This window comes from Dromaius novaehollandiae, chromosome 8, assembly GCF_036370855.1.
Source record: "Dromaius novaehollandiae isolate bDroNov1 chromosome 8, bDroNov1.hap1, whole genome shotgun sequence".
NCBI classification, from domain to species: domain Eukaryota; kingdom Metazoa; phylum Chordata; class Aves; order Casuariiformes; family Dromaiidae; genus Dromaius; species Dromaius novaehollandiae.
The window spans coordinates 22,430,191-22,458,081 of NC_088105.1; the positions used below are offsets into that span (position 1 = coordinate 22,430,191).

General features: G+C 38.8%; 1 protein-coding gene across 4 annotated transcripts in view; it reads left to right on the top strand.

Moving 5' to 3' along the window:
• The window catches only part of ARHGAP29 (Rho GTPase activating protein 29), a 59,617-nt gene extending 44,746 nt beyond the window's left edge, over nucleotides 1–14,871 (top strand). For 3 of the 4 annotated variants that reach the window (XM_064515889.1, XM_064515890.1, XM_026094254.2), the window contains 14 exons: nucleotides 177–365; nucleotides 608–745; nucleotides 2,108–2,298; nucleotides 4,147–4,313; nucleotides 4,860–4,988; nucleotides 5,149–5,247; nucleotides 6,754–6,917; nucleotides 7,182–7,370; nucleotides 7,526–7,663; nucleotides 9,730–9,962; nucleotides 11,370–11,676; nucleotides 11,877–11,985; nucleotides 12,347–12,466; nucleotides 12,984–14,871. In XM_064515889.1, coding sequence (XP_064371959.1) covers nucleotides 177–365; nucleotides 608–745; nucleotides 2,108–2,298; nucleotides 4,147–4,313; nucleotides 4,860–4,988; nucleotides 5,149–5,247; nucleotides 6,754–6,917; nucleotides 7,182–7,370; nucleotides 7,526–7,663; nucleotides 9,730–9,962; nucleotides 11,370–11,676; nucleotides 11,877–11,985; nucleotides 12,347–12,466; nucleotides 12,984–13,885 — 3,075 coding nt within the window. In that variant the 3' untranslated portion in view covers nucleotides 13,886–14,871. The remainder of the gene's footprint in view (nucleotides 1–176; nucleotides 366–607; nucleotides 746–2,107; nucleotides 2,299–4,146; nucleotides 4,314–4,859; nucleotides 4,989–5,148; nucleotides 5,248–6,753; nucleotides 6,918–7,181; nucleotides 7,371–7,525; nucleotides 7,664–9,729; nucleotides 9,963–11,369; nucleotides 11,677–11,876; nucleotides 11,986–12,346; nucleotides 12,467–12,983) is intronic. The other variant, XM_064515891.1, reaches the window with a different exon arrangement.
• Nucleotides 14,872–27,891: the final 13,020 nt, after the last annotated feature.

The window sequence follows — 27,891 nt, forward strand, 5'->3', positions numbered from 1 at the left end:
CTGGATGTAAGCTTCCCAGTGTATTCCTATTTGTAAAACGTTATCTTTCTATGACCATGTAGTTTGAACTGCAAAATACAGGTCTCTGCCCAACAGTCTCTTTAAACATCACACTAAATAACTGGAAAAATAAAATCATTAATTCTTTGCTTTTTTTCCTTTGCTGCATTCTGCAGCAAGAGCTAGAAGCTGCTCTAAGAAAAGCAAAGCTGCTATACACACAGCGTCAAGATGAGTATGAAAAGGCAAAATCCTGCACTGCTCGTGCTGAAGAGGAGCATCTTAGTTCAAGTGGAAGCTTTGTGAAAGATGTCAGCAAGCAACTGGAAAAAAAACGAAGACTAGAAGAGGAGGCCCTTCAAAAAGTAAGGGATTCTGTTGCTTGTTTTTAAAGATAAGTGTTTGCTCATCTTACTTGTGGTTCTGCAATGACAGCATTTGAGCAAGTATTTTGCTCATAATTCCTAGTTTTAATCCTGCTATGCTCTTTCAGACTGTTTTCCTAAATGGGACTCTCCTATTACAACCTGTTTGTGTGTGTTTTCATCTTGCTTCTAGTACCAAGGCCTTGTAGTCCGTCAGCTATCTCTGCTTGTGTTTTCTCTAGGCTGAAGAGGCCAACGAGCACTATAAAGCGAGCATGGCAGAAGTTGAAGAGAAAAGAAGTGATTTGGAAAGCTTTAAAAGTGATGTCCTAATGCAGCTTCGGGAGCTTATTTACCAGTGTGATCTTACTCTTAAAGCTGTAAGGATGCTTTTTAAAATCTTTTCAGCAGTAAGAAGAATATGACTTGGGATAAGTTGAACACAGCTACATAAAGGTTGTGAAGATTAAAACAGAACATCATCTAAAGTGTTAGCTGTTTAAAATAGAAAGCTGTCAAAGGATAGAGGTTGTTTTCATTAATGCATTAGCAAAGATGTCTGGTGGTTCAAGAGCACAGAGTAGACACTAACACTGCAGTGTGGAGGCTCCTAATCTTGGTGACATTCTTACTACAAGATCCATTTTAACTAATTTAGCGTATGAGTTGAATAGCTGTAAATAAGCAAAGGATTGTCAAGACAGCATATCTACATATGCTGTTTTCAAAAACTGTAGAGTCTATTTTTCAGATAGATGTGTACTCTGAAATCAGCAACTTGAGGAAAAGATACTTGTTCATTAATAGCTAGTTACCATTTTGAACTTTGTGTTCAGTTAACACATTGAGAGGATGAATTTCACTGGCAGTCAGATTCTGCTTGCCTAAATCAAAAACACTGAGCATTCAGCTAGCTAATACTGTTGTAGAAAGTTCAAAATCCTATTAAGCTGTTTACAGTGAAGATGAAATGTTTCTCATCTCCAAGTGCTGGGATGAGCAAGCCTGAATTGTTTATGTAGGTGCATCATGCCATATTAGCATGAGCTTTTTTCTGATACTGGCTTGTTAAAGGATAAAAGGAGGGAAGAATATGGCAAGGCAAAAATTGGTTCCTGTTGGAAAAAGTTGGAAGGGTGGTAGATGTTCCTGCAATCCCGAAGCTGCAATAGAAGCCATGGAGTGTGCCTTTTTCTGTTCTCCACTTATGTAGAACTTTTAGAGTATTTTGTCACAACTCAACAAAAAGTGCTTAATTTATCTGTTCCCTTGGGACAAGATATTTTTTTTTCCTTGTTTCAAGGCAATAGGGAGCTAGCCTGGGTTTGGAGCTGCTGCTACTTCATCGTTGTAGTGGCAACTAACACTTTTCCTCGAGAACACAAAAACCACCTTTTTGGTAGCAGCAAATGTTGCTGTTTGTCATCTTCTTCCCAGAGTGGAAAGAGACTGGAATTGCCTTTTGCTACTTGGAGGATTCAATAACCCAGGGAGGGGGAAAAAAGAATACTGACACTAACAGATGAAGTACTTGCAGCTGACTTTCAGGAATCTTGCACAAAGTCCCTCTCTACAGATGCTGCTATCTTCTATAATTTGTCTGCATATTTGAAGTATAAACTATTTAAATCATTCTCTGTCTTGATGTTAATTTAGGTTGAGCAAAGTGCAAGTGAAATATCTAGTAAACGATCTACAAACACTTTCTTTTTTTTAATCTTTATTTTTCTCCCTCCTAACAGGCAACAGTTAACCTGTTCCAGTTGCACCATGCTCAGGTTGTATCTCTTCCAGTTAACTGCCAGTCCCTCTGTGAGAGTGCCAAACTCTATGAACCTGGTCAGCAGTATTCAGAGTTTGTGAAAAGTTTGCCAAAGGAAGGTGTTCCCGCTGAACCAACTTCTTTGGAAACTCAAAGTTCCCAGGTTGATGGGTGAGTCCCAACCTACTGGTGGTATTTGCTTATTTTGGAATTAAATGAGGTGCACACATTTAACAGTAAAACAAGATTATTGGTGGAATCATATGAATCCTGCTGTTTTACTGTGGTTTACCATTGTGTTTTTCTTTGACTTATCTTTCAGTAGTTGGTGGTGATATGTAATTTTGACATTAAAATGTAACTTTAAATTCCAAGGAGAAAGTCACTTTGTAGTGAGATCTGCTAGAACATTGATAATTGTTATATAAGTGAATTGACTTGCTACAATTTTAAGTGTAGATATTGGTTAATATGAAAAATGTAGATTTCTTTCTTCAATTGCACAGTGTTTACCGGATGTGGTGTGGCAGTAGTGCTTGATAATCAATTTTAGAAAGTATGAGAAAGTACTTTTCTCCTTCTGCAGGCTTTGCTGGTACTGTACCTTCTCCTATATTATTTAGGTTTGGAAACTTTGTGGCAAGAAGTTTTGCTTCATTTCTGTCTAATGCTGTATGGCATAAAATCTCTCTTTAAGAATATTTCAAAGTTGCCACGTCCCTGTGACATAACTTAATTATTTTTTTTTCAACTGCATGAAATGGCAGCTTTTACTGTTAATCTGTTAAAGATATGGCTAAGGTAGAAGTAAAGGGACACCACAAAGACAACCTATTGTGTCACTATGCCAAATGCTTTTCCACCTTTAACTTGTTGTAAAATAGTTATCTTGGCACTTGAGAATCAGAATATCCATTCCAATCTGTATGTTTCACAGTTCTACAGGAAAGTGTCGTCATCGTCTTTCAAAAGGAAACTAAATACAAAAACTTAACACTTGAGTCAGACTTGTACCAACAAAAGCCAGGAAATTCAAAATTAAAGCTGAGATTCTTAGTTCTTGTCTCTAAATTTCCTGCCTTTTAAGGCTGATTTAGACTGTGTTCATAAACTTTGACTTTAGGGGATTTAACTACCGCAGCGCCCCAAGAAACTGATGAGCATGAAATTTCAAACTCTTTGTATGCCCTCCCAGCTATTTACTGCTAAAGATTTATAGGAATGTGCTTCTCCTCCCTCCTCTTTTTGATGTGGCCTTATGATTCTTCTTGCACTTGAAGTGATCACTTTATTGCTTAGGTCTGCATTTATTTAGGAGACAGTAGCTTGGGCAAATGCACACTTTAAATGTTTCTAAGTCTTTTGTTATTTCCTTTAACGGGATAGGGGAGAGCTGATTAAGCAACAACTTCCTGACTGCTAAACTTGGCTAGCAAGCCGTTTTGTCCACAGGGTGCTTCAGCATTTTATGCTAATTAGACTGTTAATTGCTTTCTGTCCTTGTCTTGAGAGCAGCTCTTTGTAATGGACTGGAAGCCTCAACGTTTTCTCTGCTTTTAATAAAGATTGATTCTACACCAATACTTCACAATATGTTAAAGTTTTTCTGTCTATAGATGAATAGTTCTGGTGGCTGGGAAGAGAATCTCTCAGAGGATAGGAGGTGAGAGTAGGCTGCAAGAGTGTCTGAATTACTCCAGGTTTTAGATGAACGGATTTACTGTTTTCAAAATCCACAAAATAGGAGTCAAAACCTTGCAGAGATGTGGAAAGGCTGTCTTATGTTGCAGGGGGGCTGGAGGAACATTGGGAAATATTACTTAGTATGTGGGGTTGTTTTTTTTGTTTTGTTTTTTGTTTTTTGTTTTTTTTTGCTTTAATAGTTCTATTAGCCCTATGCCAAATGTGTATGGTCATGAATGTTAATTAAATTAAGCACTTTTAGTGCCCTGGAATGAAAATTAGATTGTTTTTAATATTATCTTATTCAGTCTCCAAACTACTTTCTTCTTTCTACAGGGTTTTTAATAAGCAATCAGCAAACAGCATCCATACATCACATGGTAACTTGTCTCAGTGTTCTGGAGATTTTCCTACCCAGACATTAGATGATGTGGGAAGTCCAATTTATCATCGTTCACAAAAGATTGGAGAGAAAAGATCTTCCAGTAGCACAGATATCCAAGGTAGTTCTTTTGTATATCAGCTGGATTCAGTGTCTAAACAAAAATGTCAGAAAAAAGAGGTTCTTGATATCGTGCTGTCAGAAACTTAGAGTTGAGGGGGGGGAAATGCATTTTAAATTTGAAGCCTAAAAACAGCGTATGTAGTTAGGTGTAAGGCCAAATGGAAAACTGTCTGCATATGTTGACAAGAAAGATGAGACGCAACTCAAACAGCAAATACTGTTAAACTTAGTGTACTAAACTGTTAGAATTAAAGATGCTTAACATTAACAATTAAGAATCTTCTAGTATTTTTATAAGTACTACTTTGATTCCAGCTGTTTTGCAAAAGCATAAGTGTCAAGTTTGTAAAATTCATTTTCCTACATCCTGAAGATTTTCCAAGAATATATGCTCTGGGTCTTTTTCACTATATTGCATGTTAATTTAACTTTTGCAATATTTTCCTACTTTGAATACAATCCTAGAGTCTTTCAGTAAAAGAAAAGAATTTTCAACCTTGTTTTGTCTTTGATGTTTGGAATTTGTGGGTTTTCTCTTTAAAAGCAATGCGAGGGCCGCCACCATTCAGATCATGGTCAGTTGGCAACCAGAGTGGAGGAATGTGCAGTGATTCTGAGAGTGCAGGGGGAAGCAGTGAGTCACGATCCATGGATTCTCCATCTGCTAGCCCAGGTAGAGCTCAACCACAGCTATACTAATTTGAAATCTTCTTTGAGCTGTCTTGAATGAAGAGATCATTGATTATTTAAGAAATGTTAGAGCCTATAATAAAAATGAGCAGTTGAGTAGAGGTGATATTTTCAGCTTCCTGAAAATTTTTCTCATCTTCTAGGGGATTTTAAAAGAAGACTTCCCCGAACACCTTCTACTGGTACTATGTCATCTGCAGATGATCTTGATGAAAGAGAGCCCCCTTCTCCTTCAGACTGTGGTAATGTCATTTCCATACCTGAAGTCCACAGAAGATGCTCTGAATGTGGCTCTTCTGTTTGTTAACATACTTTACTCAGTATATTAATGTTGTGATTACCCATAGCACTGTTTTTCAATGCAGTGTGCATCTGCTTGAGGTTGAGAGCTGAAAAATAAGGGTCAGGTCACTTTTGTGAAGCAGTGCAGAATTTTCTTCATACATTTAGGTTAAGTATGTAGGCAGCCTTTGAATATTTCTAGTGTCTTTACCCTCCTGAGGTAAATGTGAATGATCCCTGAACCATTCAGTCCAGTCAGTTGCATTTCAAATTAGCTGCATTGCTCTTAATCAGGTATTTAAGATCGCTTCTAGACTGTGAAGTAAAATGCGTAGATATGGAGAGCTGATAATAGGCAAATTGGAAATCACATGGATCCAAATGTTCATGGTAATATCTGGCATTTTACCCTCTTAAATTTGCGTAAATCAATTTGATAATGTCTGTCCCAGATTTAAACAGCCCATCTGTAATTTTCAAATGGATTTTGACTGTATAAAAATAATGTTGCTACAGGTACTGAAACCTGAATAACTGGATTATTAGTAATAGTTCTGTGGGATGTCTGCAGTACTTACAAACTAGTTCTGAAATATTTATGACACTTGTTCAGTAAAGCATTGAAGAAGTTCTTCAGTTGTTCCCTATTTTCTAAGTATATACTTTTTCCTCTAGGAATGAGCTTGTCGTCAACAATACTAGTTTAGGCTCAGATTTAAAGCATGGCAACATGGAAATGAATGCAAACTTTCCCTTGGAGTGGTATTCCCAATCAGTGTTTGAGCTTTTAAGAAGCTTTCTGGGCAATTATCTATGCATTAATTTATTTTTTACAGATAAAACAAAATTATCTTCCTAAGTTTTTACAGAGTTGTTGATAACATTTTATGTAAAATTGATTTTAAAAATTAGCTATGAAAAATAATCAGTTGCTATTCTGTTTTAGAACCCTGTAGAAAATGTTAATGTTATTACAGGAGAATTGGTGATGTTTTTCCACGGTTTTATGAGTTCTGTTGTGAGTGTGTATTGCTTCTTTACTTCAACAAGTGTACACTGCAGCAGGATTTCCAAAACATTATGGACCAAATTATACTGTCATCTCTCATATTCTAGTACAAGCTTTTATTTTGAAGTACATAGAATGAAACTTGCATGGACAATTATCTGAACTGTGGGACAGTTAGAATTAAATATACTAAAATTTTCACATGCCACTGATACAGGAAAAAACTGACATTAAAAAATGTAGGACTGATTGTTTGATTCTACTTTTATATAAGATACAGACTATAACATTGTTTTGCTTCCTTGGGATTGAAACAATTTCAGTTACTGCCTGATGGTTGCAATTACTTAGAATTCTATGTTCTACAGCACAGTCCTTAAAAAAACAAAACAAAAAATCCCAATATTGTATTTAACTAGACATTAGAATGCCTATAACATAAAAATTTCGCCTCTAGGTTTAAATGATCTGACATCGGAAACTGCAAATTCTCCAGGACCTTTTAGAAATGCTAATATGTCTAAAGCAGCACAAACGCACAAACTACGAAAGTTGAGAGCTCCATCTAAATGCAGAGAATGTGACAGCTTAGTGGTATTTCATGGAGCTGAATGTGAGGAGGTAAGTTGAAAAGTAGTTCAAATTGCTGCTCGGGATTTATGTAAAGTTGGGAGTTTTGGAAACTGCATAATTTTTTTTAATGTAAAAAGTAGTCTTTGTGGCTCATAGAATCATGATGAATAAAAAGCAAACAGCACCACATACCAATGAATCTTTCTTCTCGCTCACATGGAGTGAGAATCATTAGAGAGGTTTCTTATCGTGTCATATTGTGTCAAACCATGTGTGGGGTTTGTTTGTTTGTTTTCCTTTTTCTCCTTGTAGTGTTCACTCGCATGCCATAAAAAATGTTTAGAGACTTTAGCTATTCAATGTGGGCACAAAAAGCTTCATGGAAGGCTTCACTTGTTTGGAGTGGAATTTGCCCAAGCTGCTAAAAACATTCCCGATGGCATTCCTTTCATCATCAAAAAGTGTACCTCTGAAATTGAAAGCAGAGCCCTTAATGTAAAGGTATGCCTAAATTTGCTTATAAATTTTAAGTATGAATAATCTTGGGGCGGGGGGAGAACCCTTAACGTGATAATGCTGTACTGTTGGTCTCATCTCTCTGCTTTACACTTGCCTTTAGAAGTAAAAATAGAATTGTGCTGGTCTTTTAATTTCAGGGCATCTACCGTGTAAATGGAGCCAAATCAAGGGTTGAAAAACTCTGTCAGGCTTTTGAAAATGGAAAGGATTTGGTCGAACTCTCAGAACTCTATGCACATGACATCAGCAATGTTCTCAAGTTGTATCTCCGCCAGGTATATACTTTAGAGTTCAGATGGAAAACCAAAGTAGCATAGTAAACTTCTTCAGTACAACAGGAAAATAATTTTTTTCAGCAGTTCTGCAAGATGAAATGAATGTCCTTTATATTTGCATGTTATTTTCATATGGAGCCCATGATAGGGGCCCTGAAAACTGAGATTGCTGGCCACTGGTATTACAACTTGGATTCCACTTGAGCATGATGCCTGTTAAATGCTAGTACTATACACAGAGCAGGCTTTTGTTTGTTGACTTTTAGTGAGGCTTAGTTTTTAAAACCTTGTGGTTACTTAGTTGCTTGTCTCGTGTGAAATTTAGAACATTCCTGTACTCTTGCCTCAAAAGGCAGACATGCTAATATGTTGCTAATAAAACTTTGATTAAACACTCATATGAGTCATGATGTGCTCGTTATGACGGATTATCCATCTTTTTCTCTGAAAATGGAACTTTAAGGCTTTATGATTGGGGATTTTAGTGTGTATCTGAAAAGATGACTGTTGCCCAGTGAGATGACTAAGTCGCTCAAAAAACTTCTTACCTCTGAAGGAGCGATCCTTAGCTGCCTTAGGTCCTGTCATGTCCCATTCCTCGCACTGGCTGTCAGAGATAAGCATTCTTAGGAGCATTCCAGTCCTATGATCCCCATTAAGTTAAGTGCTTTTGAGATACTGCAAAGATGAATTTTTATTGCTTTTTCAAATAAGATGGTAGCATTTTATATACATCCTACTGGGGTGGATTGAGGCACTGTGCTGTATTTTGAATAAGGTCCATTATGCAATGTGTTTTCTAGAGAGGAAAAAAAAAGTCAAATAACGTTTTCCCCAGTCTTATTACTTCCTCTGCAGCTAACCAGTTTGTGATTTTCAGATAGACCTGCTCACTTAAACAAAAAAAAACAAAAAAACCCCAGACATTTCAGTAAGAAAAACTTTCTTCCGAAGTAGTACTTTCTTCATGTTGTTAATTGTATTGAAATTAGTTTTAGGTATCAAAATCTGATTGCTATGGCATTTCTTTGGATTAATACATACCTGAAGTGTGGTATGAGGGGCAGTGAAATGTAGCCACCCAAGAAGCACAATAATCTCTCAGAAACGTTCTACCTTGAGAGGCCATTTGAAAGACTGAGTTTATATCCCAGTCTTTCATCTCTGGAAACTGTAAAATCTGCTTGAGTGTTGCAAGTGAGTTTACTTTCTTAGTTGGTCTGTGACAAATGTATATCCCTGCTGAAGGATCATCTCACAGATGTGGTGCCTGTTCTATGCTAAAAGCTCAGTTCAGGCACAGTGAGAATTTCTATCAAAACTTTGTATTATAATTTTGAATACAAAGATTTTAATATCAGACTTGCAAGAGGAATTCCAATTTAGCAGAATTCAAATAAAAATCTGAAAATATTTTATAGAAACATGAATTAAATCTTAGTTAAGGTTATTTATTAAAACATTATTTTGAGTTTTATCTGGCTTTCCAGCTTTTTGCTTTCATCTGAGCTGGGGCAATGCAGATAACCAGGTCAGATTCGGGGGGGTTTGTCTATTTAATTTTTTTGATTATTAACTTTCATTATATAATAAGGCTGCTGTCAAACTGAGAGAATATTTCAATCAAAATTAAAAGTAAATGTTATTTGGCCTACAATCCTATTAAAAATTGGAATATGGACCAAACTTGATACCATGTGTGGTATACTATCAAAGACCGGAAGAATCAATACTGCATTTTGTCGTCAGGGTATTTGTACGCTTGTGCAGTGCAACACCCTCACAGCAATTGCCTTCTTGAAATCTGTGTCTCTACTAATAAACATTCAGTCTTGAAACTCTTACAGAAAAGTGCTAGCAAAAAGATTTCTGGAAAAGGTGTAGGGGAGTGTTTTTGTTATTGAGGATTGTCTTTGATGGACTGGTTTAAGCTAATAGGGGCGCAAGAGTTTAACTGTGTGCATCTGAGAAAAGATAGACCAGACAAAGCTGAAGAAAAACAGAAAGGAAACAAATTAAAATTCAGGCTCGAGCATGCTTCTGAAATATTCTCATTTCCTCCTCAGCTTCCAGAACCCTTGATCTTGTTTCGGCTTTACAATGAATTCATTGGACTTGCAAAAGAAAGCCAGAATGTTAATGAGGAGTTGGATGCTAAACAAGCTAGCCCTAGATCAAAGAAAAGACAGTCAATCTGTATCGAAATGAATAGGATCATCATTAAAATTAAAGATCTTCTCAAGCAACTGCCTGTGCCAAACTATAACACCCTTCAGTACCTCATAGGACACCTTCACAGGTGAGAAAAGATTTTATATACAAACCATATGTTGAAAAATAAACTGTTACATGCTGCATACTAGGAAAGTCTTGCGTCCTTTGGATGTCTGTAGAGGAAAAAGCCTCAGGGTTTGTGTGCATTTTTTCACTTTGTTTATTCCTCAAAATAGCGTTTTTGAAACGTGCACTGTTGTGTTCCTAGTTCCTATATACTTATGCCAGAAGAGAATTTAGCAGAGTCAGGCAGTTAAAGTCCACTCCTTCTGACCTTGTAAGACGTCCTTTAGAAAAAAGGCAGGTGTGTATTTGCACATCCTAACCACTGTCACTAAGGGCTTCAGAAATAGCAGTGACTCTATAGTTTGCCTTATGCTTAATACTGTTGAGTCTAGGTCTTTGAGTTTAGTCATGATCCTGGATTCTAACCTTTACTTCTCCACCTCTGTGTGCACACATGCACCAGTTTTGGTGTTCCAACACATAAGAGAGACAAAGCCGAAATATCTTTTGTTTCCCTGAAGCTGTGGTTATCCAGCTATTGCTTTGCCATTCTGCACCCATGGTCTAAACTTGTGGCTGCCACAAAATCTCTTTAGAAGATGGAAGGGTCTAGCTAAATTTCATTTGACTCAGTTATCAATTTAGGTGGTCAGAGTTTTTGCATGTGTAGATTTATGGAAGATTGCTCATATATAAACCATAAAAGTTATAGATGGCTTTAATTCTGTTCTGGGGAAATTATACCTAGAGGAGGAAGTTCTTTTTTATTTTGTTTCCCGATATAATGAATTCTGAGGTGAAGGAAGAATGGGAAATGCAAAGGAAGGGGGGAAAGAGCTGAGCTCCATTGTGCTTGATTCTCTGCTGGCATCAGGGTCAGCAACTAGTAACTAGTGGCAGCTGCAGGGACACAGGTGTCATTTAAGTCAGGATATGACCCAGGTATGGCAGTGATTTGGTGACTATTACCAGAAAAATTAAAGTTGAATCATACTTGATAATAACTATTCTCCAGTTATATTTCACTTCCCTGTCCTCCAAATGCTGGATTGTGTGATGCTGTAAAGTAAGGAAGTATCAAACTGACTGTCACTGAAAATGGGTAATACTGGGCTATAGCTGCATAATTAATTGGAATGAGACAGATAATCAGGTTTTCTTTTTCCCCGGAAATGCCAAATAGCCACAATTATTAAACAAGTAGAAGGTAAAAATGCCCTTGTGTGGAAAGGGCTTGGTCCAAGTTACTGGTAAGTGCAGTCTGCACTGGTGATTCTGCTTGCCTACCAAACCTGTGCTTGGCCTCAGTTTTTTATTTTGTCTTTTAGCTTCTTTAAATGTAAACTAGAATTAATGTCTACAACATTTCTGAAATATTAAAAACTTCTAACTCTTGCGGTTCTCCCCCATCCCCTTCCTCACACAGGGTTACAGAACAGTCTGATGAAAATAAAATGTCAGCCAGCAACCTTGGCATAATATTTGGCCCAACTTTGATCAGGCCACGTCAGACAGATGCTACGGTTTCTCTGTCATCACTTGTGGATTATCCGTATCAGGCCCGGGTAGTGGAGCTGCTCATAACATACTATGAAAAGATATTTGATGTTTCATTGCAACCACTTCTGAGCACATCTCAGTCAGAAGACACTGCTGTTACAATTGGAGTTGCTTTATCAACAGAAGAGAGGGAGCCGCAGCAGCAGAGGAAGTCACTTGTTGCTGTAAAGGAAGTGAGTGCCTTCTCTTGAGCTGATGCAATCTTGCCTGTGCCATCTTGTTTTGTGTTAAATGCTGCAGCGTTCCAAAGCACACTTCTGTGAAATCCTTTTAACAGCATGGGGGTGGTGGTTGGTGGTTGTTGTTGTTTTTAATTAAGGAACGTCTTTCCTCTTGAGTTCTCATTTTCTTTTGCTCTGACTTTTGTTAACAGGGTATTCTGCTAGCTCCAAGTGAGAGCAGAGTTTCAGAAACAGGTTCATCGGTTTTGGAATCGGACAATAGCAAGAATGCAAAAGAGCAAGAAGATGCATCTGTAACTGGTTAGTGAGCTTTTATACATCTCGAGGTGGGTGGGTAAGTACCATTGTGGGTGCATTAGATTATAGGACAGCTCTTTAATTCAGGCATAAGCAAGTGAAAAAACCTACTTGTCGCTGCTTGATACTCTGCTTTATCTCTGTAAGAGGAATAAGGAATTACACCTTTCTATAAGCTTTTAAGAAACCTGTGTTTATGGAATCAGATTATAAAGTAAGAGAACACAAGTGGCTTGTTTGTTCTTATATTTTGAAAAGGACCATTATGCTGTCACTGTAGCCTACACACTGGATTTCTGAAATCAACCATGATGCTATAAACCAGTATCCAGCAATTAGTGTTTGACTGTTGCTTTTCCCCCAGGACGTGTATCGTTGCCGTTCAGTGGGACTAAACTAGAAGGCTCTGGAAAAAATAATTCTCTGACAGAGTCATCAGCTACCAGCATTTTGGATGTTCATATTTCTGCTCCCAATGAGCCAGGTTTGCTAAGCTAACTGTATAAGTCTTCAAGTTTTGCTGTTGTTTTTTTTCTGTTAGTCTACCTGTGCTAATGCCGCAGTTGATTTTAATGCAGGTATGAATCATCTACTTTATTTAGGAGTAACTATACATGATCCCTTTTAATTCTACTGAAACTTTTTCTTGAACTGCTGTTACCCGTTCAGTCTGTATATAAATGGTGCAACACTCCAAAACACATTATCCAGTCTTTGAGCTGAAAATATCCAGGGCTGGGAAAGTACCAGTGTTTTAAGGGGGGGAAAAAAAAGTGTCCTTTTTGTTTAGCATATTTCTTGGTTACATCTGTACAGTATGTGTTTTGCTGCTATTGAACGGCTAGTACTTGGTTAGGCTAGGATACTCCTAGTATATGCACAAGGTTGTGCTGTGTCCTGTTGCAATACCAGCTGGCAAGGGATCATAATAAAGTTAGTCATGCTGACTCCCCTTTGCATTTGGTGCAAAGATCCAGTAACACCTATTCGTGTATTTCTAGGTGATGCTGTGATTCCAGCTTCAGAGAGAGACAACGATTCATTTGTTTCTGTAGGTGAAGACAGCTGTAAAATTAACTTATTTCCTGTAAAAACTAACCGTCAGATTACCAAAGTTCCATTGCGGGTTCCAAGGACAAAACCAGCTATTCGCCCTGTGAGCTTACCTGTAGACCGAATACTACCTCCATGTGTTTTGAATGAAAGAAATTCACGAAATGCAGGAGCAGTAAGTGCAGAGAAGCTTGGCAGGAGCCCTACTATTGAAGAAGTTTCAGAGGTGAAGGCACTCCCTGCTGTTAATACCTGCTGCAGACTTTCTTGTTATGATACCCAGACTCTGCGAAAGACTTGGGACAAGCAATATAAACAATATGATATAACAGCAAGGACAGCAATGATTGTGACTAATGTGCCTCAGGAGAACCGAGCACTCGAGAGTGGAACTGCAGGTGCCTTATCTTCATCATGCAGCATTAGTAACAATTCAGCTAATGCCATTCTTCCTAGTAAGCCATATTCTGTTTCTCTCAGATCAGGAAGAACAACAACAGAAGGGAATGGTCCTGATACCAATCCTCTTGCTGCCTTCAGGGCACCAAGAACATTGCAACCACCTCCAGGGACATTTTATAAACCACCCCCTAACAAGTCAAAACAAAACGAAGAGGGTTCTTCTGCTAAAGCTTGTGCACCAGCCAGTGCTAGCTCTGTGCTTCACCAGGATAATGCTGTGAAACTGGCTAGGAGCTCTGCACTTCTGTCAGATGATCCCATAAAAAACACAATTGAACAAAAAACTAGCTCAGAGGATATTCACCCTGCAGAGCTGAAGCCTACTTATCAGAGACTGAGACCAAAAAGGATCCAAGAGCTAGAACACAGGGAAGCTCACTTTGTATAGGGTGCAAGTTCCTCTTGGACTGTTATGCAAGTTGTTGATCTTGCCAGTGGAGGCTTTGCTTTGCCCCTTTATTCTTTGCCTTCCCTTGATAATCCAATTTTTGTGCCATATTGGAGTTATTTTTATATATACAGCATTTTAAAAATGGGGGGGGGGCAGCAGGGGAATTGTAAAGGAAATAAGTCGGATTTCATTTTGTAATTAAGTAGACTTTCATAAAGATCTATTGCATTCCCAGTCTAGATGCAGCTAATAGGCTCATTGGATAAGACACTGAGCTTCATTTCATAGTATGGAATGAAGTGCTTATTCATAGAGAAACAACGGTTGCATGCAGCCATGAAAGGAGCCATTTCTTGTATAAACCATGTAATAAAAATGGAAAATTTGATGTTTGCTGTCTAAGCATAAACCAAAGCTTGTGCTTTGCTCTGTTAAAGCATTTGTTCAGTTTTCTAATCTGTGCAATTAAAGCTTTGCTCCTGAACAGACTTACATACTGGCCAGCATGGCCCATAATTATGTATCATACATGTATATTTTAGGCAGATGTGGTCATCTGTTGCCAGTTTTCTATGTTGTCACTTTAATGCTATTTTTTTGTACAGCAAGGATGCACTTACTGAGCTTTACTTTTCAAAAGCAGCAATCATTCCACATCTGGTTTCTTATGTAGCCTAGTGAGTGGGGCAAATGTGCACAGTCTAGTTGGTTTGGATGCCCTTCAGGAGAGAGTATCACTGCAATGGTGCTGTCTTTCTCAGCTGAATGAAAAGGCAGCGTGTTTGCTTGCTGTAGATCAGTTTCACCACTTAACCTGGTATAACTGAAATGAAGAGCATGGTTTCCAAGTTTCAGTGAAAGAGCTGAAAATAACCAAAAATTTGCATTAGTAGGTGCATCTAATGGTTTTCACTTTGTATTAAATGGTTTTTACATGCGTACACTGTTATATTTGCTTTAAAATATATTAACTTGTTAACATTTCAGTGACTCTATGCTTTTTATATAACTTATTAAAATACAGATATTTGGCCTTTGCAATAGTATAGTACCCTGCTGAGTCTGTCTTGGGGGAGGGGAGGACTTTTCGTAATCAGATTACAACTAGTTGGACCTTTTCTCACATACTAGAGAGTACAGTTACTTTAGCATGGTACCTTTTAAAGATGAGAACCAAAAGGACTCTCTCAGAGGATAGGAAAAGCAAAGAATCAGTTTTTTGCTTTACAAAGCTAAATTTACTTTGTACTTTAGTACTCAATTCCTTTTGTCCTTCCTCACAAAATACCCCAAATAAATCCCACCCTGCATTCAGTGGACATAATTTGATTTCTTTGTTTCCAGAACAAAAGATACTAAGCTGGCAATGCTGACCTCCTAATTCCTTGTCACATTAGCAGGGAAGCAAAGCTTGCGTACTTGCAAAGGTCATGCTACTGTTGGATGGTTCTGGTCATGCTAGGGCCATTCCTTTAGGGAGCTGTCTCATAATGAAGGAAAGCCTGAAGATGCTGTTGACGCTACTTCTGGCCAGACTACCATTGCAAGTTGCATAAGAGGAGGGGTGAAGGCTTGACATAGTTGGGAGCTTGTTGTCCTTGCAGAAGGGGAAGAAGGAAGCTAAAGGTTGCTTAATGAGCACAAAGAGTGTTAATGAAATCTAGAGGCATCATAGCAGAAGTAGTGCACAGCCAGTGAAAGGATGGTGCTGATAAGCATAGACTAGGACCACAAGCTGGCAAATTCTGTGAACTGCAATTAAATCTGTCTCATGGTTTTTAAACATTTTAGCATACTGTATATGCTAATGGCTTAAGACATTCTAATAAAAAGACACTTCCAGTTAACAGTCTTCAGTTAATGGCTGTCTAGGTGGATAGAGGGTCTCTGGTGCAGGCTACTAAGGTTTAGAGTTAGTATAGTGTATACTAATCTATGAGAACATATGAAAGTAGCAGCCAGTATGATGACTTGGTTAAGAAACACTGGTTGAGTTAATGTACTACTCCTTACGTACCACCAGCTTCCATGTTTTGCTAGTGTCAAGCACTTTTGCTGTTTTAAATGTGCCTCAGATCGGTTTGGCATTTCTCATCAAGCTACCAAGGGTGAATCAGCTTCTCCCCAGACTGCTGTATCCTGATTTTGGTGCTGAAGCATTTGGATGACTATGAAGAGAGCGCATGGCTTGTTGTGGTCATTTGGGTGGTTCTTAAGTGGTTATTTGAAAAAGAAAATCTCACTTTAAAACTTCAAGCAGGTATTAATGCATTCTCAGGCCCAGCAACATTGAGAGACATTAGCACATCCTTTTTGTACTATTTTCAGTGAGACAAAATAGTTGCTGAAAATAGGTGTGGTTAACATTTGCTGATTTACAGTGGAGAGACAGAATTTTAGGCCATGTTGTAAAGGGATTCTGTGCAATTTGTGTGTAAACTGTAATTTTTTAATTTTTTATTAGCTGGGCTAACAAGACTGTCAAAAAAAGAGCAGGAGGCTGGTCAGGGACTTCCCAAACCATTCTCCCTTTTCACATGAAAGGAGTCAGGCCTGCTCAGGGGAAGAACGACCCAAGAAATCCTCCAAATGCATGTTGTGGATGAGAATGAGGGGGGAACGACGGCAGGTGCTGCACCATAGGTGATTTGCCATAGAGAGGTTAGCATGTAGGCAGCAAAGGTGAAATCTCCTGTAATTAGGGTGATTCTGGTCTGGTTAGTTGCAAGGTAACTTAGGAAGACTGGGACTTTTCTTTCCTTCTCAGGAAATACAACTCTAAATCAGCGGTTGGTCTTGTGCCTTACAGGCAGCTAGTGTCTAGCAGAGCGGCGTGTTTCTGGAAGGGGCTGCGGGCTGGGAGCCGCTGCGGGTCGGGAGCCACGGCAGCCCTGGGGCTGGCTCGGCCCCGCGGGGATCAGTCAGGTGGTGCCCGAGAGGCTCAGCCCAGAGCCCAAGAGCAAGAAGCTTCGTGTGCTCCTGAAGGCAGTGGCCTTCTGCAGTATCTGCCTGTGTGGAGGAGCAGATATTTCAACAGCTTTGCCATGTTTGGATACTATAATGCTATATTACTATGTTATTTTAAGAAAAAAATCCTTACTACTTTTAAAAGATGAATTATGTACATCTCAAAGTATTGGGACTAACCTCTAAATCCCCTTTGTAACCTCTTAAAGCTTTTTAATGTGATATAACTGAAGGACCTAATGTGTTTCTTTTAAAATGAAAACCTTTACTTTGTATGAAGATGATTTAAAAGCATTGTTGTGATCCTTTTTCATGTAGTCCAGCCTATGCAGCAAGGAGATTTTAAAAGATGCCACCCTTCCCATTTGAAGAAATTGGCTCCATCTTGGGGACAGCAGGAGAGGTGCTGTGGCCCATTATCTGGCCATTATTATGCAGAGAGGCCATGAGGCAGGGCAGGCCCTTCCAGACCCTTCCCTGGCCAGGCTGCTCTGGGCAGCCTCGGGCCTGCCCCTTCCAGAACCTTCCCTAGCTGGGCTGCTCTGGGCAGCCTCGGGCCTGCCCCTTCCAGGCCCTTCCAGAACCTTCCCAGCCCAAACTGCAGGATGGAGCAGCCAGTAAATGGGGAGAGAGGGGGAGGCTTTTGGGCTGGGATGCAGTGCCCTGGAGCTAATGTGTGGCTTTTATTTTATTTTTTCTGACAATTTTATAACTTGTTGCTTGTCTTTATTTTCTATTCCTCCAAAACTGGTAAAGAATCTTAGCTTCAAGACCACATTTTATTTGGGCTGGTACAGTGTGATTGATGCAGTGTGGCCCTCCATTCTGCATGAGGAAATGCCTCAGCAGGCGGAGGGGGATGGCAGCCTCCCTGCGCCATGCACGCTGCAGAAACATGCTGCCCTAGGGAGGCTGTGGCGAGACCGGGGCGGGAGCGGGGGCAGGACGTGACTTGCCCCAGGTCACTCAGCGGGCCAGCGTGGAGAATTGAGCCCTTGGGGCAGGGGAGCCTTAAGCCTGGTGGGAAAAGTCTTTGGCTTTCTTTTTGACTGGAAATGTTACTAATGCTCCCTATTGTTTCTTTAGATTCTGATGCAGATTTCCCAAGGTCCTGTCTTTGACACAGCTTCACCGCAACTGAATTGCAGTGATTCCACCCACCTGCCCCAGGTGACAGGACTCTGGGGTCATGCAAAGTGTGACCCCCCCCCCCCCCCCCCCCCCCCCCGCTGTGTCTTGCCCTCTGGGGAGGAAACCTGCCTGTGTCAAATTTGCTTGGTAATTATGTTTTCTGAAGTCGTAATGCACTTGCCTCATCCCTCTTAAAGCTTTGGCAGAGTGCTGACTTCCATGATAGCCTGACCTAATTAGTCATGACAGCTCTTTGTTTAGCAGGGCCCCTAATGCTACCAGAGCTACCGTTTGGAGACCGTCTTTTCAAACGCAAGGCTTGTTTAGATCTGAAGAAAAATCTTAAAGGAAGTATCAGCTTCCTGATACAGACTTTATTGTGCTTATGCTGGTCTTATCAGATGTTAGGGGGGATTTTTATTCAGCAGTGTTTAAACTCTCAGATTGAGCTGTTCTGCATCAAGGAGGGGATTAAAACAATCTTCTTACAGCTGAGCACTGTTATTCTGCAAAGCGCTAACTGCATCTAAGATATGCGTTCCTTTGCAGCCAAGCTGAACATCCCTTCAGAAACCTTTTTCTTTCCCATAGCACAGCAATGCTCACACATGAGGTAAGCTTGTGTGGTAAGTTTTCCAATTTTTGTTGTTTCTGTTTAAGAACTCCTTGTTTTGCTTGCAAATCCATGGATTCTTTAGCTTCTCTGATGTGGCAAAGGCCTGAGTTCTTTTGAAAGCTGACTGGAAATGCTCTGTGAATGCTGTTAGTATGTGAACACTAACATTAGTTACTTAGTTCAGATCATATTTGTACTTTTTAAGTGACTCCCTGCTTACCACTCTCACTTGCGGTATAAAGCAAGCTCAGAGCACGCAAACCTGATTCTCTTTGGATGAAGGTAAACTGGCATATGTGCTCCAGCTGCTAAGGCACGTTCAGTCCATGGGGCCAGACTAGAGCTCATCTGAAGTAACTACCCAAGTGCAGGTGTTGGGTCTTCAGTACTTACCCTTTCACTCAGCAGATCTGCTTTTATTGGGCCATACTGCTTGTCAATGTACACACAAACTTAGTATGTTGGGAAATTGTACAAACCATTCCCATTTTCCACTAGCAAAATTCTGTGGGTTTTTCCTCGTGTTTACAAATAATCCTATTTTATGTAAAAATGTAAACAGTTATAAACACATTTCACAGAAGGAGGCTTAAGAGAGAAACCTTTCTGAATAAAAGTTTGTCTGCATGCCAACTTGTCTTCATAGAGAAAGGGAAATTCTAATACAGAGGTATGTAGACACCTAGAAAAGTTTTCACACTCAGGTAGAAGAAAAAGCTAGGTCAAATCTTTCAACATGTAAAATATTTGAGGGGTGAATGCTATGAAAATTCTCATTCCTCTCAGCCCTCTTGATACCATGCTTCTAGCTGACAGAAGAGTGTTTTATGTGAGGTAAACTGGATTATGCCAGACATAGACAATATGCCTTCTGAGTTTGCATTTGGTATGCTTTGTGCTTGTTTTACTGCTGTATGCCTTGAGCAGATAGGGGTGATGAGGCTGCCACTGGGTCTGCACGTGAGCAGGAAGAAGCTGTTTATGGTGCCACACTTCCCTGTTTTGACATGTGGAGGAGGCTTCCTGATTCTGATTGTCTTTGATTCTTAGAAATATACCTTTTGAAAGGAAGTTTCACTAGTCCTTTTCTTATTCTCTGTTTTCTTGTCAGTGCTTCCTTTATATCATTATATCAGCAACCATGTGAATGCTACAGCTTCCACCTGCTTCTGTGCACTTGCCTCTTTGCATCCTGTTCTTTTGCCTCTCTTTATGTGGCGCAACTCATTTCCTCCCTTTCCCTCTCCTTTCTTTATTTTTTTCACAAGCCACCATACCCAAGAAATATCATTTGACCCTGACATGCTACAACTTCACATGCTTTTTTCCTTTAAGTCTCTCCATATATGTTTCATGGAAACCTCTAAAATATGTTAAAAAAAAAAAATTGCGAAACTTCCAGCCTGGGTTTTTCACAAGAGTTTAAGATAACAGGGCACAAAATTTCCTTATCTCAATAAATCCCAGCCTGACTATGCCTGTGTTAGGAAATGTGTTAGAACCTCAACTATTCAGTGATTCCGTGAAATTGCATGTGTAGTTTTCTCTACACACTCAGGTCTATGTGTTTGTTTATATAAAATGTTTATACATCCACTCACACAGTTGCCTCAGCAAAACTGTTAGTATTAATTGTGTTAGCTTTTTAGTGAGGCTGTGTGAGGCTGTTGTCCTCTGTGTATGTAAGAGAGCATCTCGCCAATTAAGAAATTGGTGCCTGGAAAGCACTATTTCTGAACATGAGAAATGTTGACCCATGAGCACAGACAGTAGACATGAGTATGCATACTTTGAAAGCTATCTTTTCAGCTAATTTCTTAAATTATAATAATGATAATAGAAAAATACTTGCTTGTGTTGCTGGAGGGTTTACTACAGATGTTTTTTATAATTTGCATTATGGCACTTAACTGAATTTGACTTGGCAGATTCAGGAAATAGGAAAACTAATAAAATGCTGGTATTTAAAGTAGCTGTTAAAAATATGGCATGTGTAGGAGAGGTGATGTGAAGGTTTAATTAGATCTCAGAGTGACCATCATGACTCATTTGTGGCTTTGTCTTTCATACATTGTGCAATCACACAATCTTACTCTAACAGCACGCCCATGCCACACAACCCTCTATTCCATGTAGGTTTTTATGTATGTACATCATAGGGAGCTTTCTGTTATCAGAGATCTGTTGTGGGCATAACTCAAGGAGTACTATCAAATCCGTATTTCCTTTCATTACTTTCATCACGTTCTGATCAATATATGGAATACCTCCTTTTTTGCAGCTGCTAACAACAAAGTAAGGATTATCAGGAAATCCTTAGAAGCTATCAGAGAAATTGTGCACAAGTGATGTGCTCCATAAGCTCAACCATATTTTCCCCTCCTATGTGAACTGATAGGCCTCAAACAAGCTTTCTATGTTTACTTTCAAAACAACCACCCTTTACAAAGCAAAAGTGGGTCACAGGCACAGCTGACATAAATGGATGTAGAAAACAAACATGCCTCACCATCATCCAATTGTAATGTAAAAATCTAATTAGGAGAGATTAGTTTAATCTGTTAGAGCCTTCACTGTGTACGTGCAGGCAGCAAAAACGGATCCGTTTTCTTAAAATAATTTATAGAGTTCCAGTGTTAAAATGTTTGCTGACTGAAAGTATTGAGTTGTCTGATTGTGTTTAAGCACTACTTCTGTTTCCAAGGCAATCTATAGTCTAGCAGCAATGCTAGTTGTTTGGCACTGCCATTAATCAGAGTGGACTTACCTCTGCGCTTTCATAAAGTCCTTCATTTCTCTGCTGAGACGTCCAGCAGGGTGAGCATGAGCTGTGATATGAACATATGTCCAACAGAAATTAGATCAAAGCCACTTGGAAAAGATGAGATTGCCTTGTAATCCTTTCTGAAGGAAGCTAGGTTGAACTCAATAGTTTAGGTGCAAATCTGTGCAAAGGCTTGAATGTCCTGAGGTAACATTAAGCAAGGAAGCAATGTGCTAAGTGCAGTGCTCTGCAGTTGCAGCATGGCCTGGTATCCACGCATCATTCCATGTTAAATTCAGTGAAGTGGCATCTCATGGACAATTTTGAAAGGTGTCCCAGAAGCCCTGTGAGGGGGCAAGAAGGAAAATGACACCAAATTTTTTTGTTGTTGTTTGTTAGGGGGGATTTTTTGTTTTTAAAAATAAAGACTAGAATGGTACGCAGCTTCCACTTGGAAGAAGAGTCACAGGATTCTGGCAGTGAGACAGTGACGGAAATTATGATAATGCTTACACAGAGCCACAGGCTGACATGAGCACTGGTGGAAGTTTTTGCTGTACAGTTGTCTATTGCAACCCTTAAAGATGAAAATCTATAAAGAATTCAGTGTTCACTCAGCTTCTTTGCTTTGGAGTCTGACCATAAGCAGATACTATTTCGGGGTAATTTATGTTAGAGACATGGAACGAGCTGTCTAGTCCTAATACGTAACTTGATTTAATAAATATTAATTGAAGTAGGACAGAGCTTGCTGAAAAGCTCTCTAAACACATCTCTGGAGCTCTGAGTCAAAAGATATATACGGTCATGTTTTACTTAGCTTAATGTATTTCTATGTGAGCTTGCAGCTTGCTGTCATTTTAAGAGTTTTATAAAATATAAAGTCAAAGTAGTAGTCTTGGATGAGAAGAATAAGCTTCTCTCCTGTAGTAGTGTTGTGAAACAGTTGCTTTTCTGTCCCACCATCTGTGTTTATAGACAGTGATCGTCAGTGAGGAAATGAACTGAACTACCTTAGCTGAAGGGCATTTCTGCACACAGACATTATGAGAACAAACTTATGTGGCTTTTCACGAGGGAAGGGTAGCAGCAGCAAAAGCATTAATTTTGTCAGAATCACTTTTGAAAATGAGTGGGGTCAAAAATTCCATTTGCTATCAGTTGGAACAAACTTTCTCCGGTACTGCAGTTCTGATTTCTCCAGAAAGATGAGAAGAAATTCCCAGTCTCTACTAGAACATTATGTCTCCAAAAGAAAAAAAAATACTTGTGCCACCTTCATGAAACAACTGGAGTTTAGAGAAAGTACTGAAATCCCCATGAACTGAGAAAAATAGTGGGGTTTTGGAGTTTTGGTGGTGGTGGTGTTCTTAAGTAGTGAGAAAGATTTCTGCTTTCCCAAGGCTGTATCAGCAGACATAGTTGAAGGAATTTGATAGTTCAGTTATTGAGGATGATGAATCTTTATTATAATAATATTAAAGAATATGAGAATTAGAGAATAGTGTACTGTTCTTAACCGATAGTAATGAGGAAATCTGTGATATATCAGTACCCTAGAGCTCAGGCTCCTCAGCAAAAGCAGGAACATACTGTAGATAATAATTAAATTCACAAGATAATAGCTTAAAGAAATACACAGTCCAGTTTTTGATAAGGTGTAATTGATACAATGTAACCAAAGTAAAGGGACCCTTTACTAACTGTTATTGGCAGTCTCGAGGCTGGGAGAGTCCTACTGAACTCTGTGATGAAATGAGGAAAGAGCTATTGTTTGCTGTTGGTAGCCAGTCAAAATATGAAACCAACTCTACATAATGTGAATTTAAGTCTTTTCCAGGCCTCACTATTACTAACATCATACAATATAAAATATAGAAATATCTGATTCACTGTATAACTGTCTTCTGTCTCCTGTACTGTCAGCTGAGAAATAAATGGTTAACTTCATTCCCAACCCAGATACCTTTTTGTGCTTCTAGCTGCAACACTAGAATATTTGCTATCCAGCAAAAATATTTCAATTGTAAAAACTGTCACCATATTTTGCTGCCAAACTGCAAAAGCTGGAGGAAGAATGAAGAAAATGCCTTTTACAACTTAAAGATATTTTTAATCCTTGCTTTTTTCTTGTAATATTGTCTAAGGGTTGTAACATAGGATTGAACTTGGAGAAATTAGATTTCTTAAAAAATATTAATTTATTTCTACTTATTTTAAAATTAGTATTTAGCCTTTATTGTATTGTGTACTATAACTAGTGGCTATGATGGTGTGATGTAATTAGTTACTTATCTCACTTTCTTGTCTTCAGTCTACAATATGTATGAGTTTTCTTTCTGAATATATGCAGAAAGTCATTCTTCTGTTTTGTAGTATTAACTGCTAGAAAAAAAAGAAAAAAAATACAAAATAAGACCTTTTTTTTTTTTTCTTGTGAACTGTGGCTTTGTCAGTCTTCCTGTGCTTCGTTAGTATGCTGCTGATAGAACTGACTTATTTTTGTTGGCCCTTACACTCAGGTCCCTGGAAGGGAAATTGCTTCCTGCAAAAGGAAAATTAACGAAACAGATTTACTTATGCCGTGGATATAAGTCACAGCTCTTGTGTGTGTTATCTTCAGACAGCAAGTGCATGCCATTCTAAATAGTAACAGACACACAATTTGCATTAGCTTCTTAGGAAAAACTGAATGAAAAATTCATAAGTATGGGGCTTTTTCCAATTTGGGGAGAGGGGGTTAATATTTGTGTTAATACCCTTAACGTTTTGGAAACTGCATTTCTTCTAGTGCCTGTTCCTAATTGCAGCTGTCTCAGGCCACCACTGAATTTGTGAGCAGCATGCTGCTGCCTTTAAGAGTGAAGACAGATCTGCACCCTGACTAATCACATTACAAGTTCATGTACCTCCTGAGCCCATGTGGCGCTATCAACACATTGTTGCTAGGTACTATTTTTATCATGGACCTACCTCATTATTTTACTAGAATATTTTGCTCTATTTGAATCAGTAGGGCTTGAATTTAACCATGCAGTTTTATATTTGTCTGTCTGTCTGATGTCCAGACAGGAAAGGATATTTCGGGATTGGACATGAATTATTCCAAACTTATTGTGTTTTGCTACAGAATCTGAGATCTGTTTCTCCACTATCTTCTGATTACATTACTTAAATTCTTCTTTTTTTTTTCTCTCTTTGCTTTTGTCTTATGTTAACCTGTCAAATTCAGACCCTGTAAGCAGGATAAGGTCAATGCAGTTTACCACTTGCATATGTGAAACTGTTCCATTTAGGAGAGCAAGGTTCTTTCTTTTTAATTTCCAGTGAAGGTTCTAAAAAAAAAAAAAAAGCAGTTTGGGGAAATATAGATGTTTTCTTGTTCATCCTAAAATTAGAGATGATTCCAAAATGTGTCTGACAAGCCAAATATAATCCTTCTTCATATTTTATATGCTGGTTACATTTACTTTAAGTATTAATGCCATAACTTAAATAGTTTGTTTTAGGCCAAAAGGAAAAGTGCTTTTAAATTTTGAGTCATTTAGCAGAATCTTAACAATAATCAATCTAGTAATTAGTCTTCCTCTTAAAGAGTGATTCCTTTGGCAGTTCATGCATATTAATTAGGTTGTCCATCATTAATGAGTTGCTCATCCTATAAGGAATATCTCTCCTTATCACAGACTAGCAAGGTTTAATGTATAAGCACAATGTGGATAACCTTGCTTACTGTCTTTTTTTTTTTTCCCCTCTCCAAGGTTATTAATCCTGGTTTCTCTGCTAATATATTCTGAGTCTCAGAAAAATACCTAGATTATCTAGAGCAAATGTTAACAGCCATTTTATCTGGCAATCCTAATCCCATCTATGGCCTTGCTTTGCAAATTTTTCTTGCTAACAGCAGTATCAAAACTTATAGGATGGTGGAAGTATGTCATCCATAGGGAGATTTAGGAATGTGGGCTGACTAAGATTGTGCGTACTACTAGGGAATCTCTTAGTGAGATAGGAACAATGTAATGGATGGCCCAATAAAGAGGCAGGAGGGAAAGGAGGCCATTGGCAGGGTACAAATTGTATGACCTTGTCATGAAGGCATGAATTTCCTTTCACAGCTGTCACAGAAAGCTTGCAGAGTGCCCATCTGGGGTTTAATGGAAGGTGAGAGAATCTGGAACAGAACTAACTTTTTCCCACTTGTTTAGCTCCAGGATTCATGTTGCAGAACAGCAGCAGGTGGGAGAGTACTGGCTTAGGCAGGAGTGTCAGAGAGCCATCTGACTGCCTGTACTCAGCAGCTCTGGGAAGAGAAGCTGGTTGGAAACTCCCGTGGAACTGCAGGCGCACCACGCTGCTGGCAGCTGCAAGCTGGTCACTGCTGGAGCTGCCTGCAACCAGATCTAGGGTGGCTTTCCAAGTGAGAACGTTCTTATGGCCCATCAGCATGTTTACATGCAGGAACTGCTGTCACTAGTGACAGTAAGTCTTATCATTTTCTTGATACTCAGCCAATTTTTTTTTCCTGGGGATTCAAACCCTTCCAACAGCTAATTGCTCAAAAATGCCCTGGATTAGGGAAATGTCTGAAGAACTAGACATGCTTCTTTTCCAGTCCTGGGTGATGGGGAAAAAATGTGGATGTTAATTTCTAAATTTAGCCTTTTATGTCTCCCAAGTACACATTGTAGTAATCAATCCAGATTGATTTCCTAGTGTCAGTTCTGTGGAAAGGAAACATCTGTATTCTGACATTTATTTTTGAAAAATTTGTATCCGTTACTATATGGATGACTGCCTTTTCACACAACTATAGAGCGCCCAACTTTGGAAGGACTGAAATTTAGCTATCTCAGTACATACAGAATTTCCTTCTCGATCCACTATATTCAGATCTTTGGTCTCAATGTGAAGTTTCAATTAATGTTCCCTCCAGTATGAATTGAAATAGGCTTCATATCCCATCAGTGTGAAACTAGATCTCTCAGACAAAACTTTTCCATGCCTGCATGTCATGGTGCATGTTTAGGATCCTGTTATTATCTGTGCCGTTAGGACCAGTTTTCAATTGTAGTAGTATGGTGTTGGGCGAGATAACCAAGCTGTGTATTTTCTTTGTTCCGTTTAGCTTATATCTACTGAAGATGGGAGTCTGTTGATCCCCCAATGTCCATCTCTTCAAACCATCAAGTGCTAATCCATTTACTCCCTACAACAGCAGTAGATTTTGTAGCTGATCTATCTTCCTGTGTTGCTCTGTTTGTAGCTTGAGTAATTAAGAGCTGATGGAGTGCTACTGAAAACTGCAAAACCGTTAACCTAGGAAGTATGGGAATGATCCAGGTTTTGGCACTATCAATTTTGTATGTGAAGTCTTTCTGCAGAATTTATCACTTGCTATTTGATCACCTATAAGCAGTACCAATTCTAGGTCAGTTTGGCCTCAAATATTCTGCCCCAATCTCTTCCATGCTCTGTGTGTTAAAAGAAATCTGCACATTCTTTAAGAACCCTTTCCAGCAGGATTAGTCAGGACTGGTGCCAGCCCTTCTCCCCTGTGCTGGCCTCTTCCTCCCTGGTTGAGGTCTGAATTCCTTTTCAGATCATAAAATGTGTACCTGAACTGATTTTCTGAAAGAGTCAGAGTTATTACTGATTTTTATGTCAGCTAAAGCCCAGCTGACAGATCAGACAAAAATATTCTGACATGTTAGCCAAGCCTTGTCTCTTAAAATCAAACAAAACCTCCTCCAATTAACAGGTTTTCTACAAATGGAAATTTAGAAGAATGAATAGTGGCGGGAGGGATACAACAAATCATATAATCCATGAGCAACTCTACCTATGTAATTCTTGATACAGGTTTGGGTAGTCGCTAGTGATGGAGGCCCTGCAGCCTTGCCACGCAATTAATTCTATTACTTTATTATTCCTATCACTAGAAAGTGCTTTTCAATATCTAACTTGCATCCTCTTTTCTGCAGTCTCCCAGTTATTAACCAGTTATGAAAAAACTACTTTGCAGTTATTGAAATTCTGTAAGGCAGTTATAAAGTAGGGAGTCAATACAGATAGCAAACTCAAATGGTTTCTTCATTTTTGAACAGGCCCCTGTATCTGGCAAGTATCTATTTAGACATATATTTCTAATCCTGTTTTTCCTTTTGAAGAGAAAAATTGATATTGGTAATTATAATGAGTTGTGAACCTGGAAAACAGAGCATAAAATGATCTTAGATTCTGTTGTATCCCTACTTAAATGTCTTGGGAGTTGCTGACTTAAAAGCATAAAAATCTGAGATCCTGTTTTTTTTTTTTTTAATAAAATAGAAACAAAATGAATTTTCCATTACAAAACCCATTCCAAGCTATGTTAGTCAATATACACCTATACACCTATAGTCTCTGAATGGAAAGCCTAATTCTGTCCTTATTGTCATAAGTAGTTGATATAAAAATAATGTCCAAATGTAAATCCATCTTTTCTTGGAAACATTAGTTTGAAAGCACAGAGTTAATCTGATA